A 19,217-nucleotide genomic window follows, 5' to 3' on the forward strand; every position below is an offset into this window, starting at 1 on the left:
TCAGATATTACAAATCTGAAATATTAATTCATCTAACAACTGGTAGGGAATGAAAAAACAGATCAGCTATTCATGCAAACAACCTCAACTAGAGTATCACAATCAACACTTACGAACAACCTCTCCTTCAGTAACATATGCAGATTTACTTGAGTATCAAACTATTCATGAGCAAGCAGTGATTACATCAGAAACACTAGGAAAATAAATGAAGTTTCTTTCTCAATTAATGGCAGATTCAAACTCAGAATCTATTTCAGACCCCTCTTCATCAAGAGTGTTTAGACTTAAAGCTAGACACATTTCTTCCTTGTGCCACTTTATGATCATACTGCTCCACCAGACCATTCCATTTCACAGCAATCCTTTCAAACTTCTAAATACTCCACTGAAAATCCACACCCAATTGTGGAGTCTAATTAGAACCCAAGGTATCCATGCTTTACACGCCAAAATAACGACAAAAACATTCTTGATTCACATTAACTAAGTTTTAACTGTTACTTCATTTTCTTATGTAACAGCAGGGACATAGAAAAATACATTTTGTACTAGAAAATGTGGCCTGTAAGAGCATGGGGGAAACTGAAAACCAGTTTTTGAAAGCTGAGTCCTAAACTCCATAGTTTAAACAGTATTGTGTTTGATAGGGAACAAAATTATGTGAGAACTGTAATTCAGCTTTCTCTGTTCTTTCACTGCAGAATAAAAACCAGAATGCATAAAATCCCACTCAGTAATTTGGGGGGGGGAAAAAAAGAGTAAAAAAAATTTGGCAGAAGTGACTGACTATAGGGTTAAAAACAACCACGAGGCAAAAAGCTAGGGGTTTTTGTATATTAAATTACACTTTATTTGTTTTGGTTCCTGGAGTCTGATTACAGGTGAGAAGAAACAAAAAAGGGTGAATTTTTCAGTAATCCTAGTAATTTCAAATGTCAACCTTATTCCTTCTTATCTGCTTGTTGGTACTTCTTCCCTAGGCTTGGTCTTGTATTTTGTTGCATGCCCTCCAAAGCAGCTGCTACAGGATGATGACTTCAAATGAACAGTACGTCATGTAAAGCTTATTTTGGTTCAAAAAGAACAATCACTGTTCATGTGGCAATACTGATGAGAATACAGTTGTAAATCTTACTAAGCAACCAAATATCTGTTCTCAAACTGCTGGACTTGCAAAAAACTGAACACACAAACACTAGTCCCACAGCAGCTCTTAAACCTGAACAGATTTACCCAACTTGTACTGACATCATTTATGGTGTACAAAGGTGCTCCAGAAGAGTTATACATAGAAAACCAAAACAAAGTACTATAATTTTAAGATACTGTGGTTGCTTTGGAGAACTTGGAAAACAGTTATGAAATAGGTGACACAGTGTTTCTGAAAACACTGACAAGCTGTAAGAACAGTCCGATTTGTGTTCTCCAAGACACAAATGATCTGGCTTTAGGTGTCTAAAACCTAAACCATTCTAGAACAGAGTAATTAATGGAAGATAATTTATAGTGTTAAAATGTTACCAAAACTGTATCTTTATAGTCACTATGTATTTCCTTAAGTACAAAGTTTGTCAACAGCAGTAGCAAATCTCTACAAGAATTCCAAAATAACCAGATGGAAACTCATGGAAAACTGAAATACCTCACACGGCCCCACTATCAAACTACTCTAAAACATTCTAGAAACGGAATGAAACTGCTCAACTGACCACATGGAAACATCTTATTGATGTCACTACTCTGAGCTAGAGTTCTCTAAGAGACAGCAACCTATAAAAAAAACTAGGGAAGTTGTTTTAGAAGAATACTTCCCCCAGTACTTACTTCCTCAGTTGCAAGACAAAAGGAACTACAAGGGAAAAAAATACTCTGTAAGATAAAGTCAGGAGCTGCTCCAACAGAGCAGCCAGGTAGTCATTCCCAAGCTGCAGTGAAGGGAGATGGAGAGAAACCAAGTGCCTTGTGCATGCAAAAGTAAAATAAAAAACTTGGGAGGAGAACTTCTGAATACCAGAGCTGCTCATTCAGTATCACATTACAAAGCTTCTTGAAAAATGGGCAAACACAGAGGACTCTGCCCAGAAATGGTATAAATTATGATAGATTATGGTTTTTATGCGTTTTCCTTGGCTTTAAGAATTACCAGCTCTTCCAATACTGAAAAAGGAAGAAAGGAGCTTTTAGAGCAGCACAGAGCTGCAAACCTTGCACTGTATCTCAAATAAAAGACATTGCTACGTGCTCTGTTCAGCTAGGTCGACATGTATATGAAGCTACCACGGTCCCAGTCCTCAGGATTCTGTCATCTAAGCCAGTTTTCACACAGAGATTTACATGGATTTACGTGGACAAAAATATAAACTAGCTGAAAAACTGCAATGGCTAAATAGGCACAATCCACCAGAGTGTATGAAGTTATCAGTATATTAAGACGATGCTTATCTTTATAGACAAGGAACAACAGAAGGAAGCACCAATTTAGCCAGATCAGTTTCCAACTTAAAGCAGCACAAGTAAACATAAACACATTATCACAAAAAACATGGGCAAGTCTCTACAAGATGAGAATTGTACTGAGGCTAAAGGGTGAAGATGCATTCAAAATATGGACAAACACTTCAAAAAGAAGTAGAAACATTCCAAGTGTTTTCCAGCTTTCCTCTCAGTTTATTTCTTTATAGTCTAACTTGATAAGCATTGTGCTAGAATCGAGTCTTGAGCAAAGAATTAAGAACAGTAGATGGAAAGAGCTTTAAGGAACAATTTCAGATATTTAATATGCAAGCCTTGTAACACTGCCCCAACTTGGAAGCATCTACAAACAGCACAATCTCCTGCCTCTGGTGTCAGAGTTCAAGGGAAGCTGCCTTAAGAAAAACGTTCAAGATTGTGTTACCATGTGAAAAGGGCTTACAGGAGAGAGGAGTGTCAAAACAGCTGATCGTTGGAGTCTGCAACAAGGCAAGACACTATTTATTGATTAGCTTGCCTCTATGCAAAGCAACAACTCCTACAGTTCTCAGCAATGGTAACATACCAAATACAGCCTGAAGTAACTCAGCAGGAGCTGAAAACAGCTGCCTTGTACAGAGAAAAGATACTGCCCTGACTAAAAAAAAATGGATGGGTGGGAGAAAAAGACAGCAATGTTTCAGCTATCTGGCTGCAAGAGTCATGGTCCCGAAGAAACGAAGTACTATTACTGGAAAAATGAAATCTGTGAAGTAGATTAATATGCAAAGAGCTCTACAGAATTTCAAAGCAAACAGAAATCCTCTTTCATAGAATGGAAACAGTAATTCAGTGTTTTGGAATTATTGCTTTAGACACTTGATTACTATCATGTTTCCCCTATTCAGTCCTTAAGTAGATAGGAACCTCCTTCTTGGTTCCCACCAATACTGTTTCCTTTGACATTAGCGTCCCTGATAAACTCTCCCAGACTTGTAAACTGCTTTCTACATCTTATCACTTATGGGAAGGTTACTATTGCATTATTTTCTTGCACACTATTTGTTAAAAAGTCATTCAAACACATTATCCACCGAGTCTTGCTTAAATTAACTTCTTGAATTGAGCTACTTGTATATCAGGGAGAAAAACAGCCCACCTTATTTGGGACTTCACAGCACACCAAAGAGCTATGGCTAGACAATGTAAGGCAGACTAGTAGTAAACTTAATTATTTCCTCATCTGACTGTAAAGAAACAGCCACCTACTCCATATATGCAAAATAAACAAGAAAATTATAGTGCAGTATTTCAAAATACCTGAAAATATTTCAGTAACCACTCTTGTTAAAAGCTGAGCAGATGCAAGCCCTAAAGGCCTCCATTTTAAATGGTAATGCCAGTAAGTTCACCCTTCCAAATATCAAAAAGCAGCATAGTTAGGAAAGGACAAGGCTGAAGCCAGAAATACAAGAAAGAGAAGAAAACTCTGCTTGTCCATGTCTCTTTTTTTTCAGCAAAAAGTCTGATTTCTGCTCAATCATTTTCCTTTGCTTAGTTTATTTTACTAAGTCTTCATTTCATACCTTTTTGCACCTTACCCCAAATACCTGTAGAAACACCTTACTGAAAATGTCTATTTTCATAAACCAAACAATACAACAGCTTCTTTACTATGGTAATTTTTATGTACTGAGTAGAGAACTTACAAATTTTAAGAAAATTTTGTTATGTTTTGGATCAAGTAAATCACTGGAAGCTTTCTCTCCACCTGTCTAAACTCCAAAGAGTATTTTCCCTTTCAAAATTTGAAACAAAAATTACTCCAAAATCCCATGAAAACCTAATTAAGTGGCGGGGGAAGGAACTGCCATTCTTTAACTTCCATACTGTACAAGCTCCAGAGATAAGCACATGAATTCTTAAAGAGTCATCTTGAGAAAAGCTCTGACTGTGCTTTTCACCTGGATCATCAGTTTTTCCTTTGGACTTTTTAAACTTGGAAAGTGGTTCTGAGAAAATCCATGTCTCCCACTTACTGAGATAAACAAGGTAAGCAAGCCAGTGAGATTAAATGAGTCACCTAGACCACCCGTAAGAGGTAGAAGACACCTACTACCATAAACTTAACTGTATATGACAGCTTTTATTTGTTAGAAATCAACATGATGCACAAGATTTCAAACACCTCACATATGCAGATGTATGTATGTGCACTCATTAACATGAGAGAGAGGCAAAACCAAGACTCTGAAAGAAAGTCAAAGAACCCACCAATGTCTAGACACAAATACACTACAAATGGGTCAGATGTCTCACTAAATAAACTGTCAGACCTTCAAAATGAGTGACTCAAATGAAAGTCTAAAGCAGAGAGAAACACTGAGCCGAGTATTTTGTGCAACATGCACAGATACTGAGATTTCTATAGTATTTTATTTTATAATCTTCAGCAAACATGGGCCAAGAAGAAAACCAAACTGAATTAATGTACATACTTATGAAATACACTCGCAGAAGCTTCATTAATGCAATCACAAGCTCAGTGAAGGCAAATGGACATTTCAACTGGTAAACAAGAGTAATAAGAAACACTGTCATACCCAGTTAAAACAGATTTGCAAACAATAGGCAGCCTAACTAATGAGAAACATGAATGTAACTTACAAATTAAAGAGACCCTCAAGGTAAGAACAGCCCCAAAACTCTCTCCACAAATTGAAAGACCTACACTACGAAGAAAAAGTTTGTTACAAGTCAAAAACTAATCTGTAGATAAGCATAAGGAAAAGAATATGTACTTTCCCAGCTAAGGAAACATGTCAATGCTGCAGACCACATCATAAACCCACATCTTGCCAGAGGGACTTCCAAGAAGAGAGAAATCCCCAACCAAGCAAACAACAACAAAAAAACCCAAAGCAAATTTGGTGGCAAGTAGAGGAAACAGCATACAGCTTGTTTTTATTTAAACTATTTTTCTGTATGCCCTGGGCACATACTTGTATCTGCATTGCCAACAATGTTCAGAACATTTAAATAGAAACTTTACTTTTAAAATGCAGGAACATCACATTAGAAAGAAGCCCAGAATTTTTTCAAAAATGAAGGACAAAGAGCTGTAAATGCAAAACCATACATTAAATTAACTGCTACACCTTTCTTTCAAAACTTTTCAAAATATCTCACACAAAGAAAATTTCTTCATTTAAGCTAAATCTTCCATTATCACATCCAATAACCAGCACCTTACACTTTCTTGTGCCTTCTTTGCCTTAGTAAGAAGTTAAAAAGCAGTGAAAAATTATTACCAAGCACTATAGCGTGCACATGAGAAAACACAGGATTATGTGGGGTCCCAATCATTTATAAACAAAGTCTTTGAGCAGTCCCCACATTGCTGCCCCATCATCAGAAACAGAGGACTACAGAAGTTTTTGCTCCTTATTTCTCTAAAAAAAAAAACAAACAAAAAAACTTCCCTGGCATGATCATGGAATAAAGACCTCCCATTTGGTCTAGTGACTTTTTTAGAATCAGAACAGCATAGTTGTGCTCTTACTCTGCTCTCCCTGAGGTTATCACAAGAAGGATAAAAAAGACTAACCAAACCAATGTAATTTTTTGCTGGTTGACTGCAAAGACAGTTTCTGAGTGGTTTCAGCAACAACTGAATAGAAAATACACAGAACGGCACTCAATTCAAATTCCTCTCATCTCTCTGCACTGCACTGAAAGATCTGCAACAGGGAGATCTAAAAATTATTTTCACAATTTGAAAAGATTAGCAGAGAAGCTACAGAGCAGGACCTGAAAAGACAGGGCTGAAACGGAAACCATCACAGCAAAGATGTGTGATTTTTCAAGAATTCGTATTTAAGTATTTACATTTAAAACTTCCACACAAAACTTAAAATATACTAACCACATGAAGGTGAGGCACCACCCCCCTGAAGCACAGGGGAGGAGCAAGCTATTTTACCAAAAGAAATGGAACTGAAACAATGGAAACAGGATGCCATTCAACAGTGCAAAGCATAAGCTTGAACACCGCAGCACAGTTTTCTGTTAGAAACCAAAATATTATAACTAAAATTACTACAAATGGGAATGAGCCAATCACCCAGTGACTACAAGCCACTACCATCAACCAAAAAGGAGATAAAAACTTTTCTATAGGGAGATTAAAAAAAAAAACAACACAAAAAAACACAACAAACCAGTTTTGGATGCTCTTTCAAATATTTTCATAATTTTTTATACATGCACACACACACACAAATGCTTTAGTATCTTCAAGCTCATTTAGAACTTAATACTGTCAGGTTCATTTGTTCTGAACAGTCCTTTATTTTGAAAGCAGACACACAGAAATCAATTAAATTAATCAAAGCAAAGCATGTATTCAATGTGAGTATATGTAGAAGGTGCAAGGAAAACCGTATTATATGGCTTGTATTGAAAGAGTGATTTAAAGCAGCTTTTTAGTCCACACAATGGAGAGCATTTACTGGTATCTTCTGCAAATTTTTAAATTTTAATATGCTGCTTTAAAAACCCTCAAGAATCAAGTAAAAATAAGCCTAAGCAAGAACATAGGAAAAAATTACACAGATTTGCTGCTAGCACAGCTGACTAACGTAGAAAAGAATAATTAAAATAATCTACCAGACATTATTAAATATGACCAAAAATAACTACACATGGTAAAACCAACGTGAAATCAGTCTCATCATCATTTCATAATGATATCACAATATGACACCAGAAGGAGTCTGCCCTTTTCAAAGGCACCCACTTTTCCAAATACATTACCATTCAAAATTAACAGACTAAGTACTTACACATTAATTTCTATCAATACTTAAAGTAACAACATAGACTTTGTAGTAAACAGAACTTTTCCTATACCGACCTGCTTTTTGAAACTAGTATGAAACCAATTGAGAATTGTTTTACTATATTCGAGTCATATAATTGCAGAATATAAACTGGCAAAATAAGTATTTCCTCTACCTAGTGGGGCATTTGCTAATTTGAACTTAACTTTTAATTTGTCTGTATTTTGTTTTAATCAGTCAGGTGCTTTTTACATTCTAGTTACCTCAGAACTAACTAATAGTATCTTCCATGCAACTCTAAGTCTTTTCAGTAAAATGTAGGAGTAGATTTTACAATGAAGGCCTGTCCAAAGAAAACTTAGTATAAATGTGAGCTCAGAGATCCGTATGTGGATATTTTTGGTCACACCTTGCATGAGTCTACTGTCTCTTTTTATTGACCCCAACCCCTGTTTTCACACTGGGCTGAGCATTCAAGTCTTTTTACTCACTTCTGTGCTCCCTGAGACAACAGCTTTGTCCACGTTCATTGATAGCTGCTCTTCAGTCTGGCAGACTCCCAATGACCACTCCGCACAGCGGTGATGAGCCCAGCAATGACCTGACACAGTATGAAAGAAAAAGAGCTTTGGTTGTACAACTCTGCCAAGCACTTCCTGTTAAGTACGGAACTTGGTTCTAGCAGCAAATATTTGCCAGCCAAAATGAACAGTCTCTCTTCCTCCTGTTTTTCTTGTTGCAGCATTTAATGCCCTTATTATCATATACTAAATACATTGCAGTTACTATCAGACGCTGCAATTTTTTTCATATATTACACATCTTCCACTCATTTCAGCACATTCTGTACATCTGTTTCTAATTTTCAGAGGCCTGATCACACAAGCATAACAGCAGGGTGTAGATGCAATGTTTGTGTGCAAGACAGACGTGCAGAATTACATCTGATCTTGCACTTCATTGTAAGTACCATTTGTCTGTACATGTACTCTTGACTTAAGCTTCCCACTGACCAGGCACAGATCTGTGTGTTCATGCAGAACATGCTCACATGATGCTTCAGAATCCTACACAAAACTTTTAAAAGCTCAATATACAGCATGAACAGAAACATCATATACATTACAGAAAACTGTGTCAATGCAAAATGCACACAATGGAGACACAATTAGAAATGCTGAGCTACATAACAAAACAATTCAGAATTTGCAGAATTCAACAGGTATCTCTTAAAAAATATTTCTAATTCAATTCCAGAATTTGCAGAATTCAACAGGTATCTCTTAAAAAATATTTCTAATTGAATTCTGGGAAAACAATGTGAATGCTGCAGACTTCCAAAGGGATTCTCTGACCACTTTCTACTAGATTCAAAATAATGCTTTACACTAGCTGTTGAAATTAGGTACTTGGTAATCTTAATCATTCAGCAACAAGAAAACTCCCCCAAAAATCTCTCTAAGGGCCTGAGAAGAGCTGTCTACAAATAACAACTTAAAAAATACTTTAATTAAAAACCCCACATCCCTCCACACACACTATGATATAACTATTTAAAATGAACCATTAAATTTTATTTTTCACTTTTAATTAGAGCTTGAAATTAGCTTCCACACTCACAAAAGAATGACATTTATATTATTGCACAAATTTCCATTTTTGAAGCAAAATACTTGGGTACTGGCATCAATGCATTTGGACATAATTCATAAATGAGTAAAGAGGAAAGTTCCATTAAAATAAAGGAGCAGACGACAAAACAGACTTTTTTGACAGAAAACCTGCAGATACTTGAAACATGCAAGTGTATTATGCCTCTGCTGTTCTATTAACAGTGCTCTTTTAAATCTTCCACTATTTCCAATACCCTCACGTTAGAAGCAGGACATTACATAAGGCCTAAGGATTAGGATGTGGAGAATTACATTAAGATGAGTGTAATTTCTTTTTCCTTTTCTCCCCAAAACAGAATTATGAACTGAAGATATTACTACCCGAACACCACTTCAGCAGTAGATTAAAAACACTTCCCCATACAAAGCTGACAATGATTCTGTCCAATACTTGAAGAGAACACTACACAAAAACACCACATAACACTGGCAAAAGCTATGAAAGCATCATCAAACACCAGAGCACTGAAAACCAACAGCTGAAAAACTCCCCTCACTGTCATTTTAGCTAATGTACTACTAGTACTGGACAGGAAATAAAGAAGGATAGCAACATATCTTACCTGTTGGCTCAAATAAGGCTTGAACATCAATGTCATCTGGTAAGCCAACTAAACTGAGTTCATCCCAGAATTTGACCACCTGATCGTCAGAAGCAGTTTGGGTGCTTACACTTGTACATGACGTTATACTTGATCGAGATCTGTATCAGGGAGCAGAAAAAACAACTTAGAAGTGACTCCATTCTTCGTCCAGTTATGCAGGTACTTGTAAATTATCAAAAACTCAGGAAAAGTTACTGTAATTTTTTTCCAAACATGATAAAACATAAATCAACACGAACAATAAAATCTTTCTTCCTCATACTTCAGACCAATATTTTTCCCAGTCACAAAGTTTTCAGTTCAAGCTGCTATTCAACTGACAAAAAAAAAAAAATATATGTGCTTGGTAAAATGGCCCTTTCCCCAGCCTGTTCCCTTCCAGTTCTTCAGCACACACGCTTTTTAAAGTCCACTTTTGTTTGATATTAAAACTTGCCTAACCCTAGGCAGAGAGAATTAGGTAACAGCAAGCAGCCTGTGTTACTCTGGGGAAGTAAAGATGAAGAAGGAAGAAAAGAGAGCAGTGTAAGCAGCAAGCTGCACAAAAGCTGCAGCTTTCATACAGCCCTCTCCCTGCAGCTGGCCCAGGGCACAGCACTGACAGCATTCTCAAAGGAGACAACCATGGCCAGAGGTGAGGAGCAGTAGAAGACAGACTGGGAGTGAAAAAGCTGCTTGGAAAGAAGTATCTTTATCCAATGCCATCAAGATGTTTAAAACAAACAGAAACAAAACCAAAACAAAAAATGCAGGGCAGTGGCACATGCAGGAGGAAAAGCATGTGGGGGAACTGAAAATTGCAGTAATGTAAAGGCTATTATACTGTGGTGACACGGCAGGATCTAGTTTACAACTTTATTAATTTGTTCCCCAAATTCTAATCTCAACAGAAAACAATTAATAAAACTCCAACTACTCCATTAAGAAAAAAAAAAAAAAGTCTATGATTCCTCCTTCCTGCAGGCAAAAAACTATCTTGGTCATCTAAGGATGTGCATTGGGCTTACTGACAAAAGAGACCTGATCTCATCTGATGCTTCAGCAGCTAAAAAGAAAGGGGATGTTTGTGTTGTCTATTAAGGTTCTTTGAACTTCATTATTCTCACTCATTAATAACTCAAATGTTTGCATTTGCTGTGAGTTTCTAGAGATGAGACAGCACAAAACCACCTCTCTTTCCTGATTACTCTTCCTCTGCTTATAACCTCAAAGAAAAAGACACTGAAAAATGACCTAACACCAACAGGAATTTTAACCTGCTTTGGCTTCCTGAAGTCCATGTGTGCTCTGCTTCAGCAATTTCATTCAGAAACATATGGGGAAAAAAACCTTAGCTTGGGGGGGGAAGGGGGAAGGGAAGAGAAACATCCCCTTTGCACTGCCCAAAAAAGCTTTCAACTCTTCTTACATGACATCCTCATGACATCCAACATGACAGAATCTGAACATCAACATCCCTCCCCACTCCCAACTTGCTAGCTCTGGCACTGCTGACATTAAGAATCTCCTTAGTAAAGGATTAAATTAACCTCTTCTATTCAATATAGTCCCTGAACACCACCCCTTGTCCAGTGGAGCCACCCCGAACATGAAACCTGCTGCTGAAAACACAGCAGTTTAAAAGAAGATTAAGAAAATACTAAATCCCAATTGACAAGGCACTTTTATTAATATGAAAGCCTTCTCCTAAGATCAAAACAATCAAGTTTAAGAACATACCCATTCCCTCTGCACTTTTATCCTGAACAGAAACATCTTCCACCCCATCGCAACCTTTTGGACTTCGCCTTTTTGTGAACGACATTTCATAAGCATATCGAAAAGAGCAACTGTCTGAGGGGGCAGGGTTAGGTTTATTACAGTCAAGAAAAGCTGTTTTTCCCTATCAGCATCACACAACGTGTATTTTTACAATAATTATACGAAAGTCCACTGTGCACCTGAGCAACATCAGCACAGACTGACCAGCCTCTCGGACAGTAAGCACAGCCCTAGCCATGAGTAACAGCGCAACTTTTAAGCGTGAAGCTGGACCGCGCTAACTGAACACGCATGAATTAAACACATTCGAGCGTATTTCAGTCAGATTCGAGGAACAGCTGCCCGGCCCTGAGACCGGCAGGGACAGCACAAGCCCCCCCAGTGACAGGATCCCTGAACCCAGGGGAAAAAAACTCCTGTGCTGATAAGGTTTGAAAAAGCGCTTCTCCGATCCGGCAGGTCTTACGTGCCATCATCACCAGACACACCGAATATCGAACAAAACTGCGCTGCCGGAGCTGGGCACGTTCCCGACATTTTTCGGAATTCCTGCAAGGTGGAATCAACCTGGGAGGACGTGGGACGCTGCTCTTTGATGGCTAAAGCTGCCCTGCTGGGACCTGCCCACGAACCCCACTTGTGAAGGGCAGAAGACGTGCTAGGTGCTTCCAGCAACGCTGCCACTACTAGCAGGCAAGGGGAATCAGCTTCAAAGAGACAGACAGAGGCTTCTAGTTACTCCAGTCTACAAAATACACCAAGTGTCAAAAGTCCATTATCTTCTCCTCTTGTCCCTACTCTTACTTCAGCCTCACAAGTGTATCTGTGCTTTGCAATAACTCTGTTTCCTTTCTATATTCTTCCAGAGTCAAGATTCTCACTGGAGGGAAGAAACCAATCTTTGAAAGAGCCAGCTATTCCTACACCGTTTGCATTTTGTTAGTTTAAAATAAGACTAAAACGAATGAACTGTGTTTTCACAAATACAAGTTATTTGCCTCCTGCATTACAGCACCTGTAAAGAAGCTTCCTGAACTGCATGCAAAACAAAACAAAACATTTACTGTAGAAAGGACTTACTTCTTCTGTCCTCTCTGTTTGCGTGGCACTGAGTTCTGCCTTGGAGTTCTCTCACAAGCTCCATCGGTGCTGTCGCTGGCTTCACTCTTATTTAAAGGCTGGTTTTTCCATGGGATAACATACCCAGGAGTTGGACTGAATTGTTTTAAGTCTCCTTGTCCTAATGAGCTCCGTTCTCCACAGTAACAAAAGGCGCAGAGTTGTTCGCTGTGAAAGGGAAAAATAATTACTCTTTTTGGGGAGGGAAAACAACAGAGGATACTCCATCGAAAAGCAACTTTCATGCCCATTTAACCCTTTATAATAATAAAATAAAAGCTCCTAAGTGCTGTGAAGTATCAGAATTCAGCATTCAGGAAAGAATTTTTTCCAGCTAATTTAAACTTGGGATAACTTTTTTATTCACAGAAGTGCTTGATTAACAAACAAACCCACATATAATTTTCAAATTATTGATAAAAACTTTTTGTTAAAAAATTCAGTATCTCTAGACACATGCTTGCTAAAAGGCATTGCAAAACAATGGGGAGGGGTGGGGGAAGAATGAGAGGAAGAACTTAATTAACACCTCACACCCATTAAAAGAACCCAGCATTGCCATTAGAGAAAAGGTGAAGCTCTGCCTTTCTGAACAATTAGAACATTACCACATTACACCTTTTTGTAAGCACATACATCTTATGTGTAACACAATGTGCAATATGATACATCAAAAGGTTTAATGAACCATGAGAAGAAATGGAATAATGAGAAAAATCACAGCAATGGCCACAGTCACATATTACTGGGGCATACAATATACACAAATTCAAATATATCCTCCTTTAACATTTAAAACTAAATTATACCTAAAAGTTTTACTAAGGGAAACTTATATTTACAGAGCTGTGATGGCTGCAATATCCCTGTACCATTTGCAATTATGTTTTAACATGCACAACAGCAACAGCACTGAAATGACAGCTCTGACAGCGCTCCTTGTGTCACATCATATGGAAGCTACTGAAAAATATTTCTATAATAAAACATATCCACAAACTTAAAATGTGAACTTCTGCAACTAATGCAGTTTGCATTAAAGTAAGGCTACTTAACACATTTTTTTTAATGCTTAAATGAGCAATTCTGTTTTCTCCATATTTATGCCCCTAAGACCCCTAAAAGATGCCTCAGGGAATCAGGCACTTGGATAGTGGTTTGGTTTACCCTGGATCCTATTTCAACAGATGTAAGTGCATCTGTGAGGTGGCACATTTGGGTTTGGGGCATTCCATGTTGGGTGGGTGGCTGAAGGGAGGTAGGGTGGGAGGAGAGAAAAACCTTAAGGCTAAACTCCTGCATAATATTCACTAAATTCTGGGGAAAAAATATGGAGTGTCTCTGCTTTCCAGCCAGGTGAGGCAAGAGCAGCAACAGAAAAAGGCAAAAGTTGCCAGTGCAACTCCCTCTGATGGTAAATGTCTGACAAATTCCATGAATCTTTAGAAAAAGATACCTATAATTAAAAAGATGCAAAGAAAATATGGATAATTGTAGCATAAGAACAAGGTAAAATAAATAGTTACTACTAAAAAGTATATGTCTATTTTAAAGCTAGTTTTCAAAGTGATAGAGCAACACATAATTATTTGTATATTGGTGAATATAACTACTACACGATCAGGGAAACCTGACCTGGCCTCACAGGCAGCATTTGTAAGAAGGGAATGCAAAGATATTCCTGCTTTTGAGACTACAGAGACTTCTGAGGTGGGCTTAGGAGATTTGAACTGGCAGCACACCATGGTATATAAATTACAATAGTTACAAACACAAGGTTATCCACAGTGGAATAAATAATTACTCACACATCCTGTTAAACAGACTATCAGTGCTCATTAAAAGACTCGAGGATAATTATGACTAAATAAACAAAGGTCCTTAAAGTGAAGTTTGTGGCAAATATGCAATAATGTTAAGATTTATAAAACTGAAATATGAAACACCAATTTAAAAAAACCAAATAAAACCAAAACCTAACTTTTAAAGCAGGATTGGTTGAAAAAGGAATACAGGGGTAAAGGAGACATTTCTGGAGCCTTGAAGGTAGTTGAGGTATCACAACTTCCAGCAGTAGCTTTCTGCAGGCAGAGGGAAGTGGAACAACAGGAGCAGTGAGTTTCACAGCTACTCTGCAGCGTGGTGTGGACAGCTGTGAAGCTGTCAAGAATCATATGGTTTGTGCTCCTGCTCCAGCAAAGCTGGAATGGCAGCTGAAGCAAGTGCTTGAGCAGTCACCGTGAGGAGGGGGTTGGGGGAACCCTTTGCTAAAGGTCTGTGAACACACAGACGCAAAAGTAAAAGACAGGAGCAGCAGAACATTCCCAGACAACAGCCAAGAGACTGTAGGGCTCAGATGGGGAGGAAGAATTATAAAATGGGGAAAAAAGGACTTAATGCTTTAAAGGGAGGGTAAGAAAAGGGGCTTCAAATGTATCAGGCACCCAGATACCAGTAAACAACCAGTAGCAGCCTGACATCTGGATGTTGGAGACTATCCACAGGAAAGCCATGGGCCTCTGCTTCCCAATGTGTCACGCTGCTGATCTGCCATGCAGTACAAAGTAGCCAGTGCCATCACGTTTGCCTTTTAGGTTTAAGCACTCAGTAAATATTTTAACTTATGTCTGTACAGGCAGAAGGTAACGCTTTTTTATTCCTATCATCTGAGGATTGCAGAAGTACTTATAAATCTACTTTCCATATGTCAATATGCAATTAGGGGATCAAAATCTGTGATGCAAGAAGAACTCTCATATCGAAGATAAGGAAATTGAGATACTGGCAACTCTTAAGATCAAACCCTAGATCTGTTATCATAATTAGCATATTTTTAGAACTGGCTAATTCAGAATGGGATAATGAGCAAGAGCTTTGTCATGTGTCTTTTTATGAGCTGCTAAGGAAATAAAAGAGAAAGCTCACCAATACTGCATTTAAGATACACCTATGATGCTCTAACCCAAAATATAAATTCATCATCATTCATAACTTCAGCTTCCTAAGTTTTCCCAGAACAAATGCTACCTCTTCAGAGAGATTTTAAAATTCTCAACTGGTTTATGACTAGTAGGTGCTTATCCAACCCACCTCATCCCAAAGTATTTCTGTATGCACACAAATTTAAATACGAGGCAGAAAAAAAAATAATGTTCAGAACAAATGAGACAGGTTTAAACCAGAGTTTAGGAACTGCAGTAAGAAGCAATAAGGCTAATGTCTGAAGCTTATGTCTGTTCCTACCAAGCCAGACTTGGATCCCAACTTGGATCTTGTTAGAAAGATGCCCCTTCTAGCAAGAAACATGTCAAGCTCAGCATTCCGGCACAGCCATTTTCTTCTACAAGTTTTTATTTCATTGAGTTGTCTGACCAGTGCCTCTTCCTTACACAGAATTTACTCAACCTCCTGACAAGAATCTAAAGCTGCTACAATTCTCCCCAGCCCACATCCCAACAAAGGAAAATTAAATGCCCTCCAACCAGTTAATCCTGGAGGGAGAGGAACAGTCACTATTTCCTCTACTTGACTGATGACACAGAGTCATTAGAACTCACCCTAAAACACAGACTTTCCCGTTGAAAGGAGCTCATTTCAACACATGCAATATTGGGCAACTAGTTGCACAATATTAAATTACAACCAGTGAAGAAGAAACTTCTGGCTCGCTTGTAAATATTCCATTGGAGAATTAAGGTAAAACTGACAGTCCCCAAAACTTTTTTTAACAGAATTGAGGCTGACCATCAGTATTACCAACATTTCCAGCACACCAAGTGCCACAGTAGTTATACTCCCAAGAGTCAGCAGAACCCCTTCCTGGATCCTTCTGAGCTAGGAAATGGCACAGGGGTATCCTGTGTCAGCCAAGGCTCTTTGACAATAAGCAGATGTGCAGACTGACTTAATTAAATGTTTTGTTTGTGCAGTGTCCTGTATCTCACAGATTGCACTTATGTCTGCACGAGTAACGTGCACTGCAGCTGGTGGAGAACTTCAGACTGATCCACGTGAGTTAGTGTGACCCTCAACACTATCAGATGTGAACTCTCACTCTCATGCCAATTTTTTATACCTGAGTAGAAGGCTTGATGATCTGCAATGATATGGGTCACTGCTATCAACCTGCAACTCTTTGTATTCAGGCTGGGGGAATAAATTTCTCTTCCTCCTTTTCAAAGGAAAAAGTTCCCTCTGTATCACCAGGATCCCTGTACAGCTGAATGCCAAGGAAGACAGCAAGTGGCTTAGGTTGAGCATGTCTATGGGTAAGCTTGAAGTTACACAACCCCTTTAGTACTAAATGGTGAAGGAGGTGAACTAAAGAAAATCCTGCAGCTGCCTGCTCTGCAGAGAGGTGTTAAAGGTCCTTCAACTTTCAGGAAAATACGTACAGGGGAATCCAAGCATCCTACAGAGCTGAAGAGAAGCTGCCAAGAGCAGGAGAAACGTGAACTAATTCAGCTCAAGAGATAATCTCCTCTTATGTTTTGTCAAATCCCTTCCAGCCTACTGTGGGACACCAATTGTCAAAGAAGTTTCACTGCACATTCACCTTTTCAATCAGTCTCATTAAAAGCAGAAGTGGTTGTTTCTGTTTAAACAGGAAAAGGCCATGGATTATATCTAAGAAAAGCCAAGGCATGGCAATTCCAGTAAGATCCACTAGCTATAACCATTGCCTTCACATTAAATACAAAGTTACAGATGATCAGTACTGTTATTTGCTATGATAACAATTGCACTAAAGTTAAAAAAATAAATTGGAAAGCATAAAGATCCATTTTGTTCACACTTGGGGTTAAAAAGAAGGTGAAGAAGGTATAATTTGATTTTTGCTATGAGTTTGTTTTTAAAGAAATTAAGCAATAATTTTCCTCAGTCTGGAAATGCCTTCAGGATGCCTTTTTCACACACATTTCAGCATTTTTTTTGAAAGGTGGAACTGAGAAACATAAAACTTTGGGTTGTGTTGGCAAAGTTGGTACAGAAATGCAAAATGTTTTTAACATCTATATTTCACAATTAACATTAAGCTCTGTGCAATGAAATGGAATATTTGGGAGCAAAAGAGAACGTAAGAGCATCATTTGTCCTGATTACCAAAGCAGACTGATGAGAACTGGCCTTGAAAATTCTTCATTCATCTAACCCTGTTAGTAGTTCTAACATATGTTTAAAGGCTAAATTAAACACTACAGGGCACCTACTATTTATTTAGCTATGCCAAATTGTGCTAACACTCAAACTAGTTTGTCTTCATGCTTGTTTTATGTTGTGTTATTTAAAGAGTAAATTGTTTTTCTCCTTAGTGAAGATGTACCACTATATCACTTATGCAAATTCAAATGAAGACCCACAAGCTGCATTTTAAATGAAGAAAAAAAATATTTCTGGCTGGAAACAATACCAGAGGTCTGCATCAGTGTGAGTTCTAATATATGTGAGATATTCACAGAGATGAAGTTACTCTAAAACTCAAGACTTTAGGTTAAACTGTTTAGCTCCATGTAAATATCCTATAAATACCTGAACCTTGATAATGAAGCTGCTCGAAAGGAAACTCCTGAGGAGGACTCATTAGGAGATCATAACAACTTCACATTGATACAGGGTTAACAACCCAATAAATCACCCTGCTGAATGATTGATACCAAGGGTAGAGAAGGATGAGAAGTGCAACATGGAGATAGCACAAACAGAAAGATGCAGAAGTTCTCAGCTGCAAGCTATATTTAAGTGTTTGACATACAAAGTGTTCTCCTTCCAATAAGGAACTAAATCACAGAACAACTTGAAATTTTAAAGTGGTTTGAGACTATCACACAGTTTTGAAATGAGTATTTAACTTGTGTAGCACGATTCCTTTAAAAAAAAAGGAGGGAAAGAGTTCATATGAACTTAAGGTGCAGAATTTTAAAACTTTGAGTTTACACAAAGCAACTAAACTGCCTTAGACAATGATACCTTTCCAATTTTTCCAAACCAGCATAGCTGGAGTTCTACAGCCATATAACCAATTTAAAGATGCTCTTCTCATTTGAAAGAAAGGAAACATTACCCTCTAAACACAACCACCAAAGGAACACATTTAACTGACATTTTAAAATTTGAAAAGTATTAAAATAGGCTCTTATTCACCATCAATATGTATCAGTTTTAAACAAATGTTAAAAGCTCAGTCAGGATTTCACAAACCCTGAAGACAGCAGGGGTTACCAGAACACCAGTGCTGAATAAAGTGAATTTAGAGGTCTACTCCAAGTCCATCTAGAAATCATTCTTTAATGTCTACTGAACTGACTTGCTCCCACAAGCAAAAGTCCCATATAGACTGTAACTGTGAGCACACCTGATGGACGATACTTCACACTATTTTCAGAGGTGACTTAACCTGTGAGTGAACAAATTAATAGGATGGTGATGCGTATCTTCAGTGTGCCCAGAAAGTATTGTCTGTTTAAGCCAAATTCCCCCTCTTGGGAAATCAACGTAGATCACACCAAAACCCACAGAAACCTCACAGACGTGGCAGCACCTCTTAGGAGGCAACTTCATGTGCACACTAAATTGGGTCTTAAGACCTGAAAATCACTGAAATTTAACATACAACAAGTTGCCTTTAAATACCGGTTTTTCAAGAAAGCTTCCTAAGGGAATGGAAAACCACACTAACCATGCTGTTCTGCATCATTCAAATGCTGTGCTTTTCCTTGGGAAGCAAATTGTGCTGGTTGAGAGAAAAAGCCCACCTGGCCCTGTGT

General features: G+C 38.0%; 1 protein-coding gene across 11 annotated transcripts in view; it reads right to left on the bottom strand.

Annotated features, from left to right (window-relative positions):
• The window catches only part of KMT2C (lysine methyltransferase 2C), a 195,650-nt gene that overhangs the window by 109,980 nt on the left and 66,453 nt on the right, over positions 1-19,217 (bottom strand). For all 11 annotated transcript variants that reach the window (XM_051611813.1, XM_051611821.1, XM_051611823.1 and 8 more), the window contains 3 exons: positions 12,415-12,621; positions 9,532-9,671; positions 7,787-7,896 (listed from right to left, as the gene is read on the bottom strand). In XM_051611813.1, coding sequence (XP_051467773.1) covers positions 7,787-7,896; positions 9,532-9,671; positions 12,415-12,621 — 457 coding nt within the window. The remainder of the gene's footprint in view (positions 1-7,786; positions 7,897-9,531; positions 9,672-12,414; positions 12,622-19,217) is intronic.

The sequence above is a fragment of the Apus apus genome, chromosome 2, assembly GCF_020740795.1.
Source record: "Apus apus isolate bApuApu2 chromosome 2, bApuApu2.pri.cur, whole genome shotgun sequence".
Taxonomy (NCBI): domain Eukaryota; kingdom Metazoa; phylum Chordata; class Aves; order Apodiformes; family Apodidae; genus Apus; species Apus apus.